At 36.8% G+C, this 16,666-nt stretch overlaps 1 protein-coding gene across 1 annotated transcript; it reads left to right on the forward strand.

The window, feature by feature from the left end:
• The first annotated feature begins 88 nt into the window (after window positions 1–88).
• Window positions 89–9,106, forward strand: LOC124255688 (glutathione peroxidase-like). Its single transcript, XM_046689579.1, has 8 exons — window positions 89–177; window positions 1,045–1,145; window positions 1,900–1,979; window positions 2,011–2,059; window positions 4,038–4,187; window positions 5,097–5,181; window positions 5,562–7,105; window positions 7,251–9,106. Exons 1-7 carry the CDS (start codon window positions 142–144, stop codon window positions 5,598–5,600), a joined length of 540 nt encoding a protein of 179 aa, XP_046545535.1. The 5' UTR covers window positions 89–141; the 3' UTR covers window positions 5,601–7,105; window positions 7,251–9,106.
• The last annotated feature ends 7,560 nt before the right edge of the window (window positions 9,107–16,666 follow it).

Genomic DNA, 16,666 nt, shown 5'->3' on the forward strand with positions numbered 1-16,666 from the left:
TAACACACCTATTTTTCGTTATAAAACTACATTTCTTTTTAATGTACGAAACTCTAATAGGTTGATTCGTCAAAACTCTGCACAGGGTATACGTGTAAGGAGTAAACGTACATTTGTTTACATGTATCTTAGCTATCTAGAATGGAGCTTGGTACAACATGCTCATCGTCGAAAATGGTATGTCTGTTACATTGGCGAGCTGACAGTTGTATAGACATATGTAAATTCACAGTTTGGCCAAATTTATCGTCTGTTTCCAAAATTTATTTTAACTTGTTTAAATTCTTTTCTAAATATATACGCTGGACGCGACTAACAGTAACAGTGCCCGCGGGAAGCATGCACTCATCAGATATGCATGATTACCCAATCACAAAATTCAATTGCGAAACCATGTTTATCTACTCCATTATGTAACAATCTTCATTCAGTCATTGCTTTCGTGTGTTATGACCAATGATGATATTTTGTGATGCCCAGTGAAAATACTACCTTAATTAGTCAAAATAAAAATAAAAATCCTTCATTTTCTAATACCTAGAATCTATATCTTTAGAATGACATAGATATTTGTCTGCTCGTTATCAAATTCCAGTTAAACCTCTTTCCAATACTCCAATGTAAGCCCTGATTTTCTACTCAAAATGGAGCAAACAATCAAAATGATTGTTGAAATGTAGACACAATTTTTTGGGGTATATTAATGAATACATATTTGTTTTTAAATCCCCAAACCAAATTGTTACTTTAATGTACATAATTATTCAAAGGATAAATATATAAAAATCAGTGTTCATTTCTACGTTATTATCATCTATACAGTGTTTCTTTGTTTATTGTTTAATGCCACACTCAGCAATATTCCAGCTATATGTCAGCAGTCTGTAAATAATAAAGTCTGAATCAGACAATCCAGTGATTAGCAGCATGAGCATCAATCCACACAACTGGAATATGATCACTGTACTATGCTATTATGCATCGCCTGATATAGTTTACACAAAAGCACACTCACACAGATTATAACTGGTGTTGCTATGTCAGTCAGAGGCAGACAGAAACAATGCCTGGAAGAATGCTGCCTCCATCTATGAGTTCACAGCTGAAGATATTGATGGAAGGGAAGTTTCTCTGGACAAATACAGGTAGGGTTCTTGTATCGTTAAAGTCTTTGTAGATATTTGTTGGGGCAGTGGTGTAGCCTAATGGTTAAGGCGTTCGCTCGTCATGCCGAAAGACCCGGGTTTGATTCCCCATATGGGCACAATGTCTGAAGCCCATTTCTGGTGTTTTTTTTATCAAGACTATTTATATTAATATTTCTTCAATAAAGTGATTAGCTTGATTCATATTTCTCTCACCACCTGTATGTAAATTGACAAGAAAAAATTAGCATAAAACCAGAACTCAAAAAGTAAAGAAATGATTTTATAAACATCAAACACAGATATTAAAAACACTCTATTTGCAGGCTCATCTGTAAAACAATAAAAAGATACAGCTCTGAAAAATCTGTAGTTTTCATGAGAGTTGTAAACATCATTTTATGCACAATCAGTACCATATTCAAATCTGTGTACAGACAGTGTAAATTGTGTTGTGTTTTCCTGTGTTCAAAGGCAAGTTGGGATCATGTTAAAGTGACAGTCACCAAGATTCAGAAATAAAAATTAGGATACACTATAGTCGAGTTGATACATATTGACAACACCCCTAGTAATTTATCACCTTTATCAAAGTATTAAGGCTATAATAGCATTTTTCTAGTTTCATGCAGTGATATTAAGGCACCCTTTAGTAAAATCATTTTATGCACAATCAGTTTCCATACACCATTCAAATACTGTGTACAGACAGTGCGAAGGTTTGATTGTGTTGTGTGTTCCTGTGTTCACCCAGGGGCAAGTTGGTGATCATTGTGAATGTGGCATCCAAGTGACAGTACACCAAGGAATACTACACTCAGCTACAACAACTCTAGTGATATTAAGGCACCCTGTCTCTGTTTAGCTTCTAGGATCCCCTGTGCGCCTTCCCTTTGTAACCAGTTTGGGGACAGGTCAAAGTGATATTAAGGCACCCTGTCTCTGTTTAGTTCTATAATCTACCCCTGTGCTAGTTGTAAAAGTGATATTAAGGCACCCTGTCTCTGTTTAGTTCTATAATCTACCCCTGTGCTAGTTGAAAAGTGATATTAAGGCACCCTGTCTCTGTTTAGTTCTATAATCTACCCCTGTGCTAGTTGAAAAGTGATATTAAAGGTCACATGCAATCAAAAAATCAAACATAATTAAAACACAATTATCACTTATTCACGACATATAATATACCTTGTTGATTATGAAAAAACATATAAACAAAATTATAAGCATACAATCGCAAATCAAAAGTGCAATATTTTGTACTTGGGTTTACTTCCCTCGAAACGAAGCACCCGGGAGACCGAACCCAGTCAGAGCGGGTGGGTGTGCACTCAAGTGTAACGGCTGGTTAATTTCCAGATGCCCTCACGGCTCATTGTGTGTGTATATATAGAGATGTTGGGTTTTGTAAATACATGCTCATTTTTTGTGTATAACATTTTGCAATCAACAGACATCATAACATGTCATGTGTACAAGTATCACACCTGCCTGTCTGTGTAATTACATAATGTGACAGAGACCGAACTCGGGCCATAAATCAATGCGTTTTGTTTATGGTGTATAGCCTGATAGGTGTTAAGTTCAAATTGCATGTGGTCAGTGATCGAAGTTGAGTATTGAATATTGTCATTAGCAGACAGGCAGGCAGACACAAAGGTGTCAGTAAAACAGACATTGAGTTTTGTCTGTGACAACGACATATCTATATCACAGTTAGAAATTCTGTCAACGCTAAATAATCAGATTGCTTTTAAGTATCGAACTGAGAAAGTGACTCGGTAAGAAGAACGTGTGGTGAAATAGACAAATGAAATTATATAAACAGTTAAGTCGGTAATCTACTGTCATAACATATAAAAAGCTCGCGCCTGTGAAATATCAACAAAACATTAGAAAAATAGCTCTCACCAAAGCCTTCACCGAGTATTCACCGGACAACCCGCTTCCAAGCTGCGCGAACCTATTTCACTGCGCATGTGCTATGAGTGCAGCCCAGCGCATCGCAGCCTAGCTGTTGAAACCACTTTTCCCCCAAGCGCTGGGGGAAAATTAGTGAATTGTTTGAACTCCGATTTCGCGCGTTTTTTTTCATCGCGTTATTTTTCAACTTTATAAGTTGAATTTGCATTTTTTATGATTTGTTTCGGTAAGTCCGTACCGAAAGGTATCAGAATCTGCAAAGTTGTGTTTTACGTTGCATGTGACCTTTAAGTGTGAGTTTTGACTTAGGTTCGAGCTTTTACTCATATTTGAGAAAACGCAGGAAAATGCATTTCACAGAATGAACTGAAATCGGTATTAAACTCAAACTATAGTAACTACATATAACATATAACTACAATTTGAGTTTGGTGGATAGATTCATTTAAGTAGTTTGGGCTTCTATATTTAAAAATTGCAGTTGAGTTAAAAATTCAGATGTTTCAAATTGTGAAACTCAGTTTGAGATTTGTGTAAAAAACGTAAGTTTGTTTCAAAAATCGGAGCCTGGACAGTGAGTTTCAGTTACCAGCAGTGGACAATACACTGGAACATGAAGGGAACTTTATAAAACAATATATTAAATGATGTACATGTACTATTGTGTCTGTAATGTTTGGTCCTGTTTGAACCTCTATTCAAAACAATCACACAATCTTATTACAATTATTACATCAGACCCAGTCAAGATCAGATGCCACTTCTATAGACAGTCGTATCGGGGACTGATGAGCTCAGAGAGAATAGTGACTGCCCTGTCTGAGGCTGCACTGGCTCTTGAACCAATCAGATGTCAGCTTCCTAAACCTCTTTGGCTTTATTTCTGTATAACCTTAATTCAGAAATGTTGATCTTAGCTTCATTTCAACAGATGTGATGTCCTATGTAATTTTATGTTGTGTAATATTACAGGAGCCTTGGCCCGAACAATCGCATCAAGAGGTTTGTTTTGAAGGAGTTTGACGTTCAGTTCGACATGTACAGCAAGACAGACGTGAATGGCAGAAAAGCCCATCCACTCTACAAATTCATCAAAGAACAGCAGAAAGGCATTTTAGGAAAGTTAGTATAACATTATTTACAGTTTTAAAAACTTCATCTGCATATGTGGAATGATTTGACAAAACTGTTAGCCCTTGTTGCCAGCACCACAACACACAGAGAGCAGTGGGACAAATGAAGACCAGACTGATTCCCTTACAACATCTCTGATGATACCTTTCTAACTATGACAATAACTGTGTTGGAAGCAGTCTATAAGTTTCAACTAGAGATCATAATCAACAAAATCTTCTAATTAGTCTGTAAAATGTGCTTGTACTGAAATTGCCCTTGTTGAAGGTGCAAACCCTATCTCTGTATCTTGAAAAACACTTAACTTATCTCACCATCAAAGTTAAGAATTCTTGAATCAGTGCACAGCTGGTACAAGTAAATTAGACTGAGATTGATATTACACATATAATGCATGACCATGCATGCTCATAAGCTGAGGAAATCTATTTTATTGATTTATCACTCTTTGCCAAAAATGAAGACAAAAATATTTTTGAAATTTCATGTGTCCAGCTGACCACACTACTGCATCTGGAATTCCACTTAATACGGCTCGGCATCAGGAGTACTGATACAGGGTTGGAAGCCCCTTGTTGTCCAATTTCTCCAAATGATTATATAATTGAACATACTACATTCCTTATCACAGTTGGGGCGGTAGGGTAGCATGGTGGTTAAAGCCTTCGCTTGAAGACCCGGGTTCGATTCCCACACGGGTACAATGTGTGAAGCCTGTTTCTGGTGTCCCCTGCTGATATTGCTGGAATATTGCTAAAAGCGACATAAAACTATACACACTCCCTTACCCCTATCATAGTTACCATGTTACCTGCTGTTCTGATCAGCAGGTCTCTTCCACATGTCACATGTCTTTCCAGGATCATGATGTTGTACAAACATATTATCTTCTTTCAGCATGCTGAAGTGGAACTTTACAAAATTTCTCATTGATCGCCAAGGAAAGCCTGTGAAGAGATTCGCGCCCCACATAGATCCCCAGGTAAGCTATGTTTCAGCAGCATGTGTGACAAGGTATCACAGATTTTACATATGGGGGACAAAAGTCCCAAAGTGAAGACTGATATATGGAAAGGTGATAAATACTACTAAAAAATCTCAAGGACCACGGATTAACTAAAATGTGATATCAAAGAATTGGATGGTCCTTAAATTTTTTTTAACCCGTCCTCCACAAAAATTCACCCGTCTCCGGACGCTCAGTTTATATGAAGCCTTATGAATTTTGTATAATGATTCACCATCCACCACTATTTTAATTTGTCAGTATATATTTCTGTCTCAAATATTAGTGAATCAGTCTGTTCTGTTGATATGTGTACACATGTTGCAATTTCTTAAGAATGGTTGTCTTTTCTTCAGGGAATGATGAAGGACCTTGTTCCATACTTCTATCGGTAGTCTCCAGTTTACTGCTTCCCTTGAGCTTATTGCAAGTCATCGTCCAGATCTTGTGTCTGTCTAGACCCAGCTTCAGCGTCAGTCAGAATAAATGAAGGTTGATCCCTAAACCTTGAAGGGGATTGACTGGAGATGGTTTGCTGGCGTACAAACCACTCTGACTGGACACTGGTCAGTGCTGGACCTAGCTGGACATAACCATGGGTAGTGACTAGTTGTATGTGTAATAGTATCAGAGACACTTAACATTGTCTTAGCATAAATCAGATACTGCCTTGGCTTATTAGATGTATTACATCAAGACAAACAATAAATGCAGTTTAATGATATTATAAATCACATTTTAAGTGCCCATTAATCGATAGTTCGGATACAGGAATTACTATGTGCTATTTGTCTTCTTTTGGACATGTTGTAGAACTTTTCTATTAAAGAAAGATGTTATGATGTTTATCAAATACAGACTGATCTCAGAAACTATGGCAATGTAACAATAAGTGTGATAAAAACAAATATACATGTATGTGTTATATGCAGTCGAAACTAAAGGGTTACTCAAGGGCAATAACTGTGATATTCTCCGCCAGCTGTGTAATATACCCATCTTATTCTTATTGTCTGCGATACTTTGCTGTGTTATTGGGAAGGTACGTAGATGTTTCTCAAGAAAATCTGTATTTCCTTGTGCATACATGGACACTCGAGCGTAATGTGCAGCCCCATTCTTGAGTATAAGTTTCAGTATGATGTCATACCATGCACAGTCAAAAGAATACTGCATTGCTTCAGATAAACGAACAAGAGAAAACAGACTTGATCATAGGCAGCAGTATTGGTAATATTCAGAAATATTCTTAACACTTTTCAGAATCAGATACTGTTGAAACAAATCTGGCATGCTTCAATACTAAGGTGTTGTCTTTGTTTTGGATTTTCAAAACTCATTGCATGTCCAATGCATACACCCTATCAACACAGCTATTTGTTGTGAAAAAAGTATGTGGTACCCATTTTATGCATAGAGTAATAATTTAACAACTGATTAAGTTTATTCATTTTTATGGGAGAACGTGAGTGCTGCCCAGGGTCTGGTTGTTTATTGTTGTTTTTTACTTCAACAGAACGTCAAATGACACTGATATATGTATTGTTTGAGCGGAATCTAGAAGCATGTCTATTTTATACCACAATATTATATTTTATAATTAACAATATATTCTTTTATACAGTATTAACAGTCTGATGTTAATTGTTGTTGATGCATTTGAAAGGAAACCTTGAGTCATGAATTGTTGATAGAGATCAGCAGACACAATACGTGGGCTGGATGCAGGACGGATCCATTACCTGCTTGGGATCTATATCCTGTTTGATGAAAGAAGGGTGGTTACAGTGCTCACATTTCTTTTGTCATCTGATTACTGACTAGTTTTTTTTATCACGTGCTGCATATTTTGGTGAACACACTGTGCTAGTGTTGACTTTGACAGTTTCCTTCTTGAAAGGTGGGGTAGCCTAATGGTTAAAGCGTTGGCCACCCCTGGGTACAATGTGTGAAGCCCATTTCTGGTGTCCCCTGCCGTGATGTTGCTGGAATATTGCTAAAAGCGGCGTAAAATCAAACTCAGTCAGTCAGTCAGTCCTTGAAAGGTCCATCCCTAAAAGTCATTGATAGTAGATATCTTTCTAAGGGATTCTTCTGAAGATTTTGTTATCCTGTTATATTCATATTTAGGTTTGAGAAGTAATTTTGAAATTGTTATTATTTCAAATATCAAAATGAATATTTTTAGCTCACCTGACTAATAGTCAAGTTCATCTTTCATCCTTTCAACAGAAACCAGTAGACCAATGAAGCTGAAATGTAACAGACATTTTCAACCACCTCAATTTGTTTCCAGATGTTTGAATCTTGTTTGGCACTCATATTGGAAAAGGTATTTATGACAATTTTTCTCATATTTGTTCAAAATGGATTAGTTTTGTGGCTCTAAATGTGTGTTTGTTTTTTCTGATGTGTTAATTTTTAAGTTTATATTTGACCATTGCACTTTGAAAATGGTCCAATATTGTTGCAAAATTCTTTTCCTCAGGAACTAATGGGCCAGTAAAACTCCATATGCTCATTCATTCACAATGATGACACCTGATCTTGTTCAGGAAATCTGTTTTTCAGTGTGGCGACCACAATGGCCATGTTGAAAATTCTTGTATGGCCATTACACAGACATTTTTTTACAAAATATTATGAATTTGTTATGGGATGCAATAATTGCAGTAGTTGCTAAGGTGCTATGTGAGTGGACACAGGGTGACTGTTTGCCTGTTCCACCACACATAGTGGTTCTAACCTGACACAGATTATGTTTCAGACATTTATTTACATCACTGGTGCATGCTTAAAAATTGTAAATTGGTTGTTATGTTTTAATGTTTATATACAGAGATGAAGTTATAGATATTTTGTCTCTGCATCCATATTTATTGTATCTAATATCTGTTTATATACAAGGGTAAAGGTTTATTTTGTGTGATGTCACCAATATATTTGTACGGACATAATCATGGTGACAAAAGTAAATGTTATTCATGTGGTTCGTTTTTCAATGTCAGATGACAACAATAAGAAATAAATTGAGTCTGGTGCTGCATAATTACTGGGGTAAATATTTCAACTTTATAAAGGCATCCTGTTCATCACTGGGCCAATGTAATTACTCACTGATTTACTGGACACTTAATAATGTAGTTATCTAACAAGATTGGTCCGGCAGAAAGGATATTTTGGCACAAACTCATTACAATCTTCTTGACATCTTTGAGACATTTAGAAGTTAAACAAATATAAATACATGATTCTTTGTCCTTTCATTCAAAACAAGATAAAAATGTGTTTGTGTGAAATAATTAGTATGCTGCTGCCTTTTTGTGGTTTGTATTTATTTGCTGAGTTAGTTTTAGTGAAAGTTCTAGTCCTGTGATTTTTGTGAACTACAATTATTATACTCAGATACATAGTCAGCGTCTTGTTGGTTGTTTAGTCACGTCTTTCAATATATTTATATTATCGGTATATATTTTTATGTATCTGAGCAACATTATATTCATATTGTGTGTCATTTTTGCCAAGATATAGATGTTTTAGTATCCATGCTCACTTTATATACAGTTTGTTGTTGAAGTTGAAGGTACCAACATAAATACTTTGGGTTGCCCGAGGTTCAACACAGCCGCAAAGTGATTACTAAATATAAGGAATGTCCAGGAAGAAGCGTTAACTTTGATACAACCATAAGTTCAACTCCTCAAAATTTGACAAAGCAGTGTCTAACTGTATTTGTTTGTACAGGGTGCGGTGGTGTAGCCCAGTGGTTAAAGTGTTCACTCGTCACACTCAAGAACCGGGTTCGAATCCCCACATGGGTACAATGTGTGAAGCCCATTTCTGGTATGCCCTGATATTGCCATCCTCATAATCTTCTATGTTGACATAAATCTCCCACTATACCCGGATGCATCACGGAGGCGATTTTTATTACCTCCCTTGGCTACTCAGGTTTCTAGAAAGTTGAGCTACCAATCACAACCAGCTTTTTAAATTATCTAACCGGCAGGTAATGGCAACACAATAATATATTGTTGCACAGGTACTCTGACTTTTCAATTTGTCTGTATGTTTTCCCAAATCTGAGACTACATCCACTGCAATCGCTATCTTTGTTGACACTGGCAAGCTCGGTTGTAACGAGGCTTATCTGATTGGCTACTACCATGGAGGTAATAAGATCATCCAGGGTATTGAGATTTATGTGATATTGGAGATGGAATATTGCTGGAATATTGCTAAAAGCAGCATAAAACTGAGCTCAGTCACTGTTCGTACAGTGTAACCTTTACTTTGTGGAAACCAAGGTTAGCATAAATTTTCCAGGTTAACAACGAATCATGGGTACCCTGTGGGCATATCAAATTTTTCTATTGTGTTAGTTTGACATTTTGATGATAATGGCATCATCAGAAGTATATTTTTGGTACACTTTAAAATGATTGTGAAAAATTATATCCATCTACCCAGAGATCTCAGTAAGACAATACCAGGGTAACTGACAAGGAAGTGTAGTGTTCCTCAGAAATATGATTGTGTGTTATTTCTTCTATTTTGGATTTCTCCCAAAGTGTGATACTGGTGATAACCGCCTCAATTATACAGTGAATCTTATCTCCATAATGGTGCAAGAATCAACATTGAAAAGCCACTCTATGCAATAAACAAGAAACTGTTATCCATAAAGTCATATGTTTCATTATTGACTCACCAACTTCTAGAAATTCAAACAATTCAATCTCCATTTTGTTTTGACATATAACCCACACCTATTCTTAGCTTTGCTTTGTTTTGGGAGTAATGTCACCTGCTGCCTGTCTGTCATTGAATGCTTACCTCAGAATTTCTTTTGTGTGAGCTGGAAATCAAAATGTCTCTTCTGAATGTGGTTTCGTCAGAAATCAAGAATAAATAATGTGGTCTCATCGGAACAAGGCCTTGACATATTTAAATGAAAGATATTGCAGCTCTAAGTTATATTTTAGCCAGAAAAGATGCTTCATAAGTACTAAAATGGGAGTGGGTGAAGTGTCTTTATGCTACGAAAAGTTTGGGGTGTATTTGCAATGGCACGCAATAGTTGACATGAATATTTCCATGCTTCTTTCAATGAAGGACCACCATAATTTGATTGGAAGTCTTTTTTAGGCCAGACCAATTTTATTTCTTGTTTTACGGATTTTTGTCCTCAGGAAACCTAAAGGCAGGAGGGAAAAAAAATATTAAAAAAATACTAAAAGTATTGTACTTTTGGAAGTTTATGAAGTGTATATGGGGCAAAACACAATCTGAAAAAAAAATAACTTGTAAATTTACATGTTTGACCAATAAAAAATTGGGATTTTATTTTTTGAGCGAGGAAAATTGACTTTCATTTTTTTTCATATTCTTGAAAAAATATGACCGGCGAGTCCGTAAAACAAGAAATAAAATTGGTCTGGCCTTAGCACTATATTCAAACAAGCCTCAAAACGGTATTATCTAGGTTGTGGTGTTCTTTGCTTAGGAGTGTTCCACTGCGTCACTTTACCTGCTTTTATCAAATTGTTATCATTTTATATACAGAGTTTAGATGTACCAGTACCTGAATTCTTCAACATCATGAAAAGATTTGTATAGTTTCTTAATTTGCAGAAAATAAACATATACTGAAAATAGTCTTCTCAAGCCTTTGTTTTTTATAGTTATTGAATGGGTTCATACAGCGACAAATTATGTTTCTTTATTGTAATGAGTGGACAAGACTGCAATGTGATGATGTATTAGAAAAATGGATTTATGATATGTCATCATATGTTTACTTGTACAAGAATGTAAGCTACACTGATTACTCTGTCAGAATTGACTTGACATGGTGCTGTTGAGAAGAATCTTTTCTACACTGACTTGACATAGAGCCTTGAGGACAGGAATCTTGTCTTGACTGTCAGAATACAAGAATCTTGTCAACAATGTCAGAATTGACTCATGGCAGCCTTTGCAGACATGAATCTTGTCTTCTCTGTCAGAATTGACTAGACATGGTGCCTTAAAGACAAGAATCTTGTCAACAATGTCAGAATTGACTCATGGCAGCCTTTGCAGACATGAATCTTGTCTTCTCTGTCAGAATTGACTAGACATGGTGCCTTAAAGACAAGAATCTTGTCAACAATGTTGCCTTAAAGACAAGAATCCTTGTCAACAATGTCAGAATTGACTCATGGCAGCCTTTGCAGACATGAATCTTGTCTTCTCTGTCAGAATTGACTAGACATGGTGCCTTAAAGACAAGAATCTCTTGTCAGCCTTTGCAGACATGAGTCTGTCAGAAATTGACTAGACATGGTGCCCTTGCAAGACATGAATCTTGTCTTCTTTGCAGACATGAATCTTGTCTTCTCTGTTGGATTTGACTAGACATAGTGCCTTAAAGACAAGAATCTTGTCAACAATGTCAGAATTGACTCATGGGAGCCTTTGCAGACATGAATCTTGTCTTCTCTGTCAGAATTGACTAGACATGGTGCCTTAAAGACGAGAATCCTGTCAACAATGTCAGAATTGACTCGACATGGAGCCTTGAGGACAAGAATCTTTTCTACATTGTCAGAATTGAGTAAATGTGGTGCCTTGAGGATGAGTATGTTGTTTCATTCCACCCTTTGTGACAGCTGGTGATATATATCTGCTTCATGATTAAGTATGTGAATATAGAGATATGATATAGTAAGAGGGATGGCAGGATATAGCCTGCACACCTTACACTTCAGTGTTCACAAGGGTACGTTGTCTCTCTTGGCATGGGTTAGTGAATTGGGGTTCATGCTACTTCTGACAATATTCCACCTTCATGACTTAACGTGCCAGGAAAGCCTGAAGTGAGTGAGTGAGTTTAGTTTTACACCACACTCAGCAATATTCCAGCTATATGATGGCAGTCTGTAAATAATCGAGTTTGGACCAGACAATCCAGTGATCAACAGCATGAGCATCATTATACGCAATTGGGATACGATGAGATGTGTCAACCAAGTCAGCGAGCCTGACCACCCGATCCCGTTAGTCGTCTCTTACGACACGTATGGATTAATGAAGATCAATTCTAACCCAGATCTTCACGGGTCAAAGCCTGAAGTGATGCAGGTCACAGGTGTGAATAATTTGAGCACAGGTATGGTGCTTACAAACCTGGAAACATCATTGGAGAGGATGGTGATTCCATCCCCAAATCATGGGGAGTTACCTTGCTATAAGAAGTTTATATTCATGGATTCCCTGCCTAGATGTGACAAGAATATTGTAAAAAGCAGGCCAAATCATAAACTTCACAGTAAAATTTACAAAATAAATAATTTTATAACATCTTTTGGTACCTATATGAAGCAATCAAAATCAATTAACATAAGTAACTAGTGTTACCTACAGTTCAACTCAACCCACACACTGGACCATCCTTACACCCACATCAGTAGTCTGTCGTACAGACCCTGAAACAAATATATCCATGAAAGCCTATGCAATTCTAGTATACATGGCAAGTCTAGATTTCCACAGTTTCAGGCTGAAAATGAAGAAAGTCTCTGGGCTCCTTTTCATTATATTTTGTGATGATTTTTTATGAACAGTAACATATGTTCATTTCAGAGACAAGATGTTAGTCTACCACATCAGCTGACCAGAAATCTACAACTGTATTGAGTTGATTATTGAGTTGATAGGGAGGACTTCATCCCACCAGATATTGTATGAGCAAAGTACCAGTCTTCCAACAGTATCTCAATCACAAATGATGGCTTTGGTGTTATATTTAAGGCTGATGTTTCACACATGTTTCTGCTGATAATTGATTATCTTCCTGGAATAATCCATAAAGGTTTTTGGCCTGTGGCTTGCGTGACCATACAGCCCAAAATTCATTTACATTGCACATTCAATGCAATATGCTGCAAACACTTGCCCTGGTCTCAGGTCACAGAAAGGCCGAACATCCATCAACTTGAGTGAGTTTGGTTTTACGCGGCTTTTAGCAATATTCCAGCAATATCATGGCAGGGGACACCAGAAATGGGCTTCACCCATGTGGGGAATCGAACCCGAGTACTCAGCATGATGAGCGAACACTTTAACCACTAGGCTACCCCCACCCCCAGCCCCCATCAACATGAACAATTGATGATTTAGACAACAAAGATAGGTTTAATCATCACTGTAACCAGATTTTTTTGTCTACAGGAAGATCAAATTTCAAATATTATCACGAACAGGATGCACATTCACCCACCAGCACTATGCGACACCTATATTTAGGAGAGGCTTGACTGACCTGACAGTCACATAATAGAGCCTGTTGTCACTGACTGTCAGTTACCACACATAAGGATAGGCTTTAACCAGATCAAATAAACACATACCATACATAATAGCATTGACAGATCAACTATCATACTGAAGTAGGCCAACTCATGGATGACAGGGACAGTTAGGATAGGATAAAGTTAAGTTCACAATTACCATTGAAGTTGATAAGACTTCAGGGACCTGTCAGGGAAGAAGTTGGCATTAGGATTTTATATTTTGCTGAGGCCAGACCAATTTTATTTCTTGTTTTACAGAGTTTTGTCCTCTGAAAACCTAAAGGCAAAAAGGGAAAAGGGAAAAAAAAAAAAAAATACTAAAAGTATTTTACTTTTGGCAATCTATGGAGCAAAACACAATCTAAAAAAATCCTTTCTTGTAAATTTACATGTTTGACCAATAAAACATTACGATTTTATTTTTGAAGTGGGGAAAATCAACTTTTTTTTTTCTTCTTATTCTTGAAAAAATACAACCGGCGGATCCGCAAAACAAGAAATAAAATTGGTCTGGCCTGACTACCCATTTTATTTTCATTTTTTCATGACCACCTCCCCAACACACACACACACACTCCTTAAAATAACTGACCATTCCCTAACTAACATTTAACTTAAATAAATAATTTATAACCTCTGGAAAAATAGGTATAGAGCTGTCACGTTTTCATGGCCTACTAAACCTTTAATTGTGATAAATGTGTATGTTCTCAAAAAGATATGCTTAAAAGAATATGGTAAAAAATCCTAGTTTTGTAATCTTTTCAGCTCACTGAAAAACATGAGTTGTAACTATACATTTTTACTTTTGCATTGGGATCTACAATCTTTTAAAGTAATGTCTGAGGATAGAAAGATGGAACTACCATATACCCCAGAATAAAAATTAACACAAATGGAATGTTCAACATGGTTCCTATGGTGTTAGGAGACTCCATCACTATCAGTGACAATGAAGTAATTATGACTGAAACATATAAACATTATGATTCATGTATCACCATCATGTATCACAATGTGATAAGCAACGATACAAAGCAAGAGGCTACTCCAAATGCCATCAGTATATGGTGTCTGTCTACTTAAAGTCTGAAAATACATAATTTTGATATGAACAAATAACTCCATATAAATTGAGGAGCTCTAATGAGCTCGGAGTTTCAGAAGCTATGGAAATCTATACTTGTTTCATTTATGGCTATCACATTGCAAAAAGGGTTTGGGTGAAGGGAAAATAATGTGGTTCAGGGATTGAAGCAGACTAGGCAACTCAAGAGATTGGTTTTGAAATTCATAGATATGGCACAGTTGGGAAGGTTCTAGAAATGGGTTTCTTGTCACTTTAGGGGACGGCTTCACTCATTGTGCCCATGTGGGCATCGAACTCAGGTCTTTGGTGTGACAAGTGAATGCTCTAACCACAAGGCTACCCCACTGCCCTGATGCACATAAAAATTTGTTCCAAAAGGTTGTGTTATTTCTAGGGGTGACAATTGGGGTAGAAAACAACTATTGTGATAGCGATAGTCTATTGCGACCAATTCTCCTTGAATTGTCTCATTTGAAGTCATTTCCCAAATGAATAGAAAGTTTATATGAAATAAAAATAAGTCGAAGTAGTTTCGGTCTCTTTTAGCAACTGACAAGAAACTTGAAACCCAGTTCAGGTAAACAGTTAAAACATAAACTCAATTGAGCTGCAAGTCTGCACCCAAACATCCTGTATTTTTCGCTGAGCATTTATCAACGGAAATCAATTACTAAACTATCGACAGTCACACAAACTATCCATAGGTTTTCGTTTCTACCATGATTAATTGCTATCAGAGACTCAACAATTGCAATCCATTGGTAGTACGATGCATTGTTACAGCACTAGTTATTTCATTTGAGGCATAAATCTGATTATTTACAGATGCAGTAATTGATGATTAAACTGCCAATTACAACCTTTCACCTGCCTAGTCTGTTCCCACGTTTAAGTTCAGAACATGACATTCTTTTGCCACATACAGTTATAAACAAGAATTGATGTAGCCTTCAGGCGGTGGGGTGGCCTAGTGGTTAAAGCATTTCGCTCATCACGCTGATGACCCAGGTTTGATTCCCCACATGGGTACAATGTGTGAAGCGCATTTCTGGTGTCTTGCACCATGATATTGCTGGAATATTGCTAAAAGCAGCATAAAATCCAACTCACTCACTCACCTGGTGACTGTGGACGGCTCTAAAATAACATCTCCTAAATACCTAATATTTTTTCATTCTGTATATGAGGTCTCTTTAGCGTTGGAGAGATCATTTGTAAAAATCAATTTAGGGATTAATTTATAGTTTGAAAAGTAAATAATAGTAATGAAATCCCTGGCAGCATGTTTCTGATTTTAGTAAGTCAACAGAACAAAAATAATTTTAGTTTGTTCACCATCACATGATAAACATATATAATCTAAGTGAAGCAACTTTTGTCTCCAGATTTGTCGGTCATGCTGTGTATGTTTACCACAAAATGATCTCACTAAATGGGACTACAGTGTATGTTATGTCAATACAATTTACTGAACTAGCTGCCTGGAGTATCCATATGAATTCATTTGTAATACCAAGCCTTGGTGACAGATAATCCATATCATATCACCGCTGGTATTTGTCCCATCACTCATATTTGATATTCAGTGTTGCATCTGCTAGTGTGGCAGTGGTGCATTGTTATCTGATGACCGTGGAAGTAATGTATAAGCCAGATTATGTATGTGCCAAATGTTTTAAAGTTCTCATCACATATAACATAGCCACTAAACAGTAGTGAGTGAGTGAGTGAGTGAGTGAGTGAGTGAGTGAGTGAGTGAGTGAGTGAGTGATAGAGTGTGTGAGTGATAGAGTGAGTGAGTGAGTGGAGTGAGTGAGTGAGTGAGTTAGTATGGTTTATGCCCTTTTTAGCAATATTCCAGCAATATCATGGCAGGGGACACCAGAAATTGGCTTCACACATTGCACCCATGTGGGGAATCGAACCCGGGCTTTCGGCATGACGAGCAAACTCTTTAACCACCAGGCTGCCCCACAAAACAGCATATCAAATGTAATTACATTTTAATCAACAAAAAACACACAAACAAATAATA

This window comes from Haliotis rubra, unplaced genomic scaffold, assembly GCF_003918875.1.
Source record: "Haliotis rubra isolate DU_JTF1 unplaced genomic scaffold, ASM391887v1 Scf606, whole genome shotgun sequence".
Taxonomy (NCBI): domain Eukaryota; kingdom Metazoa; phylum Mollusca; class Gastropoda; order Lepetellida; family Haliotidae; genus Haliotis; species Haliotis rubra.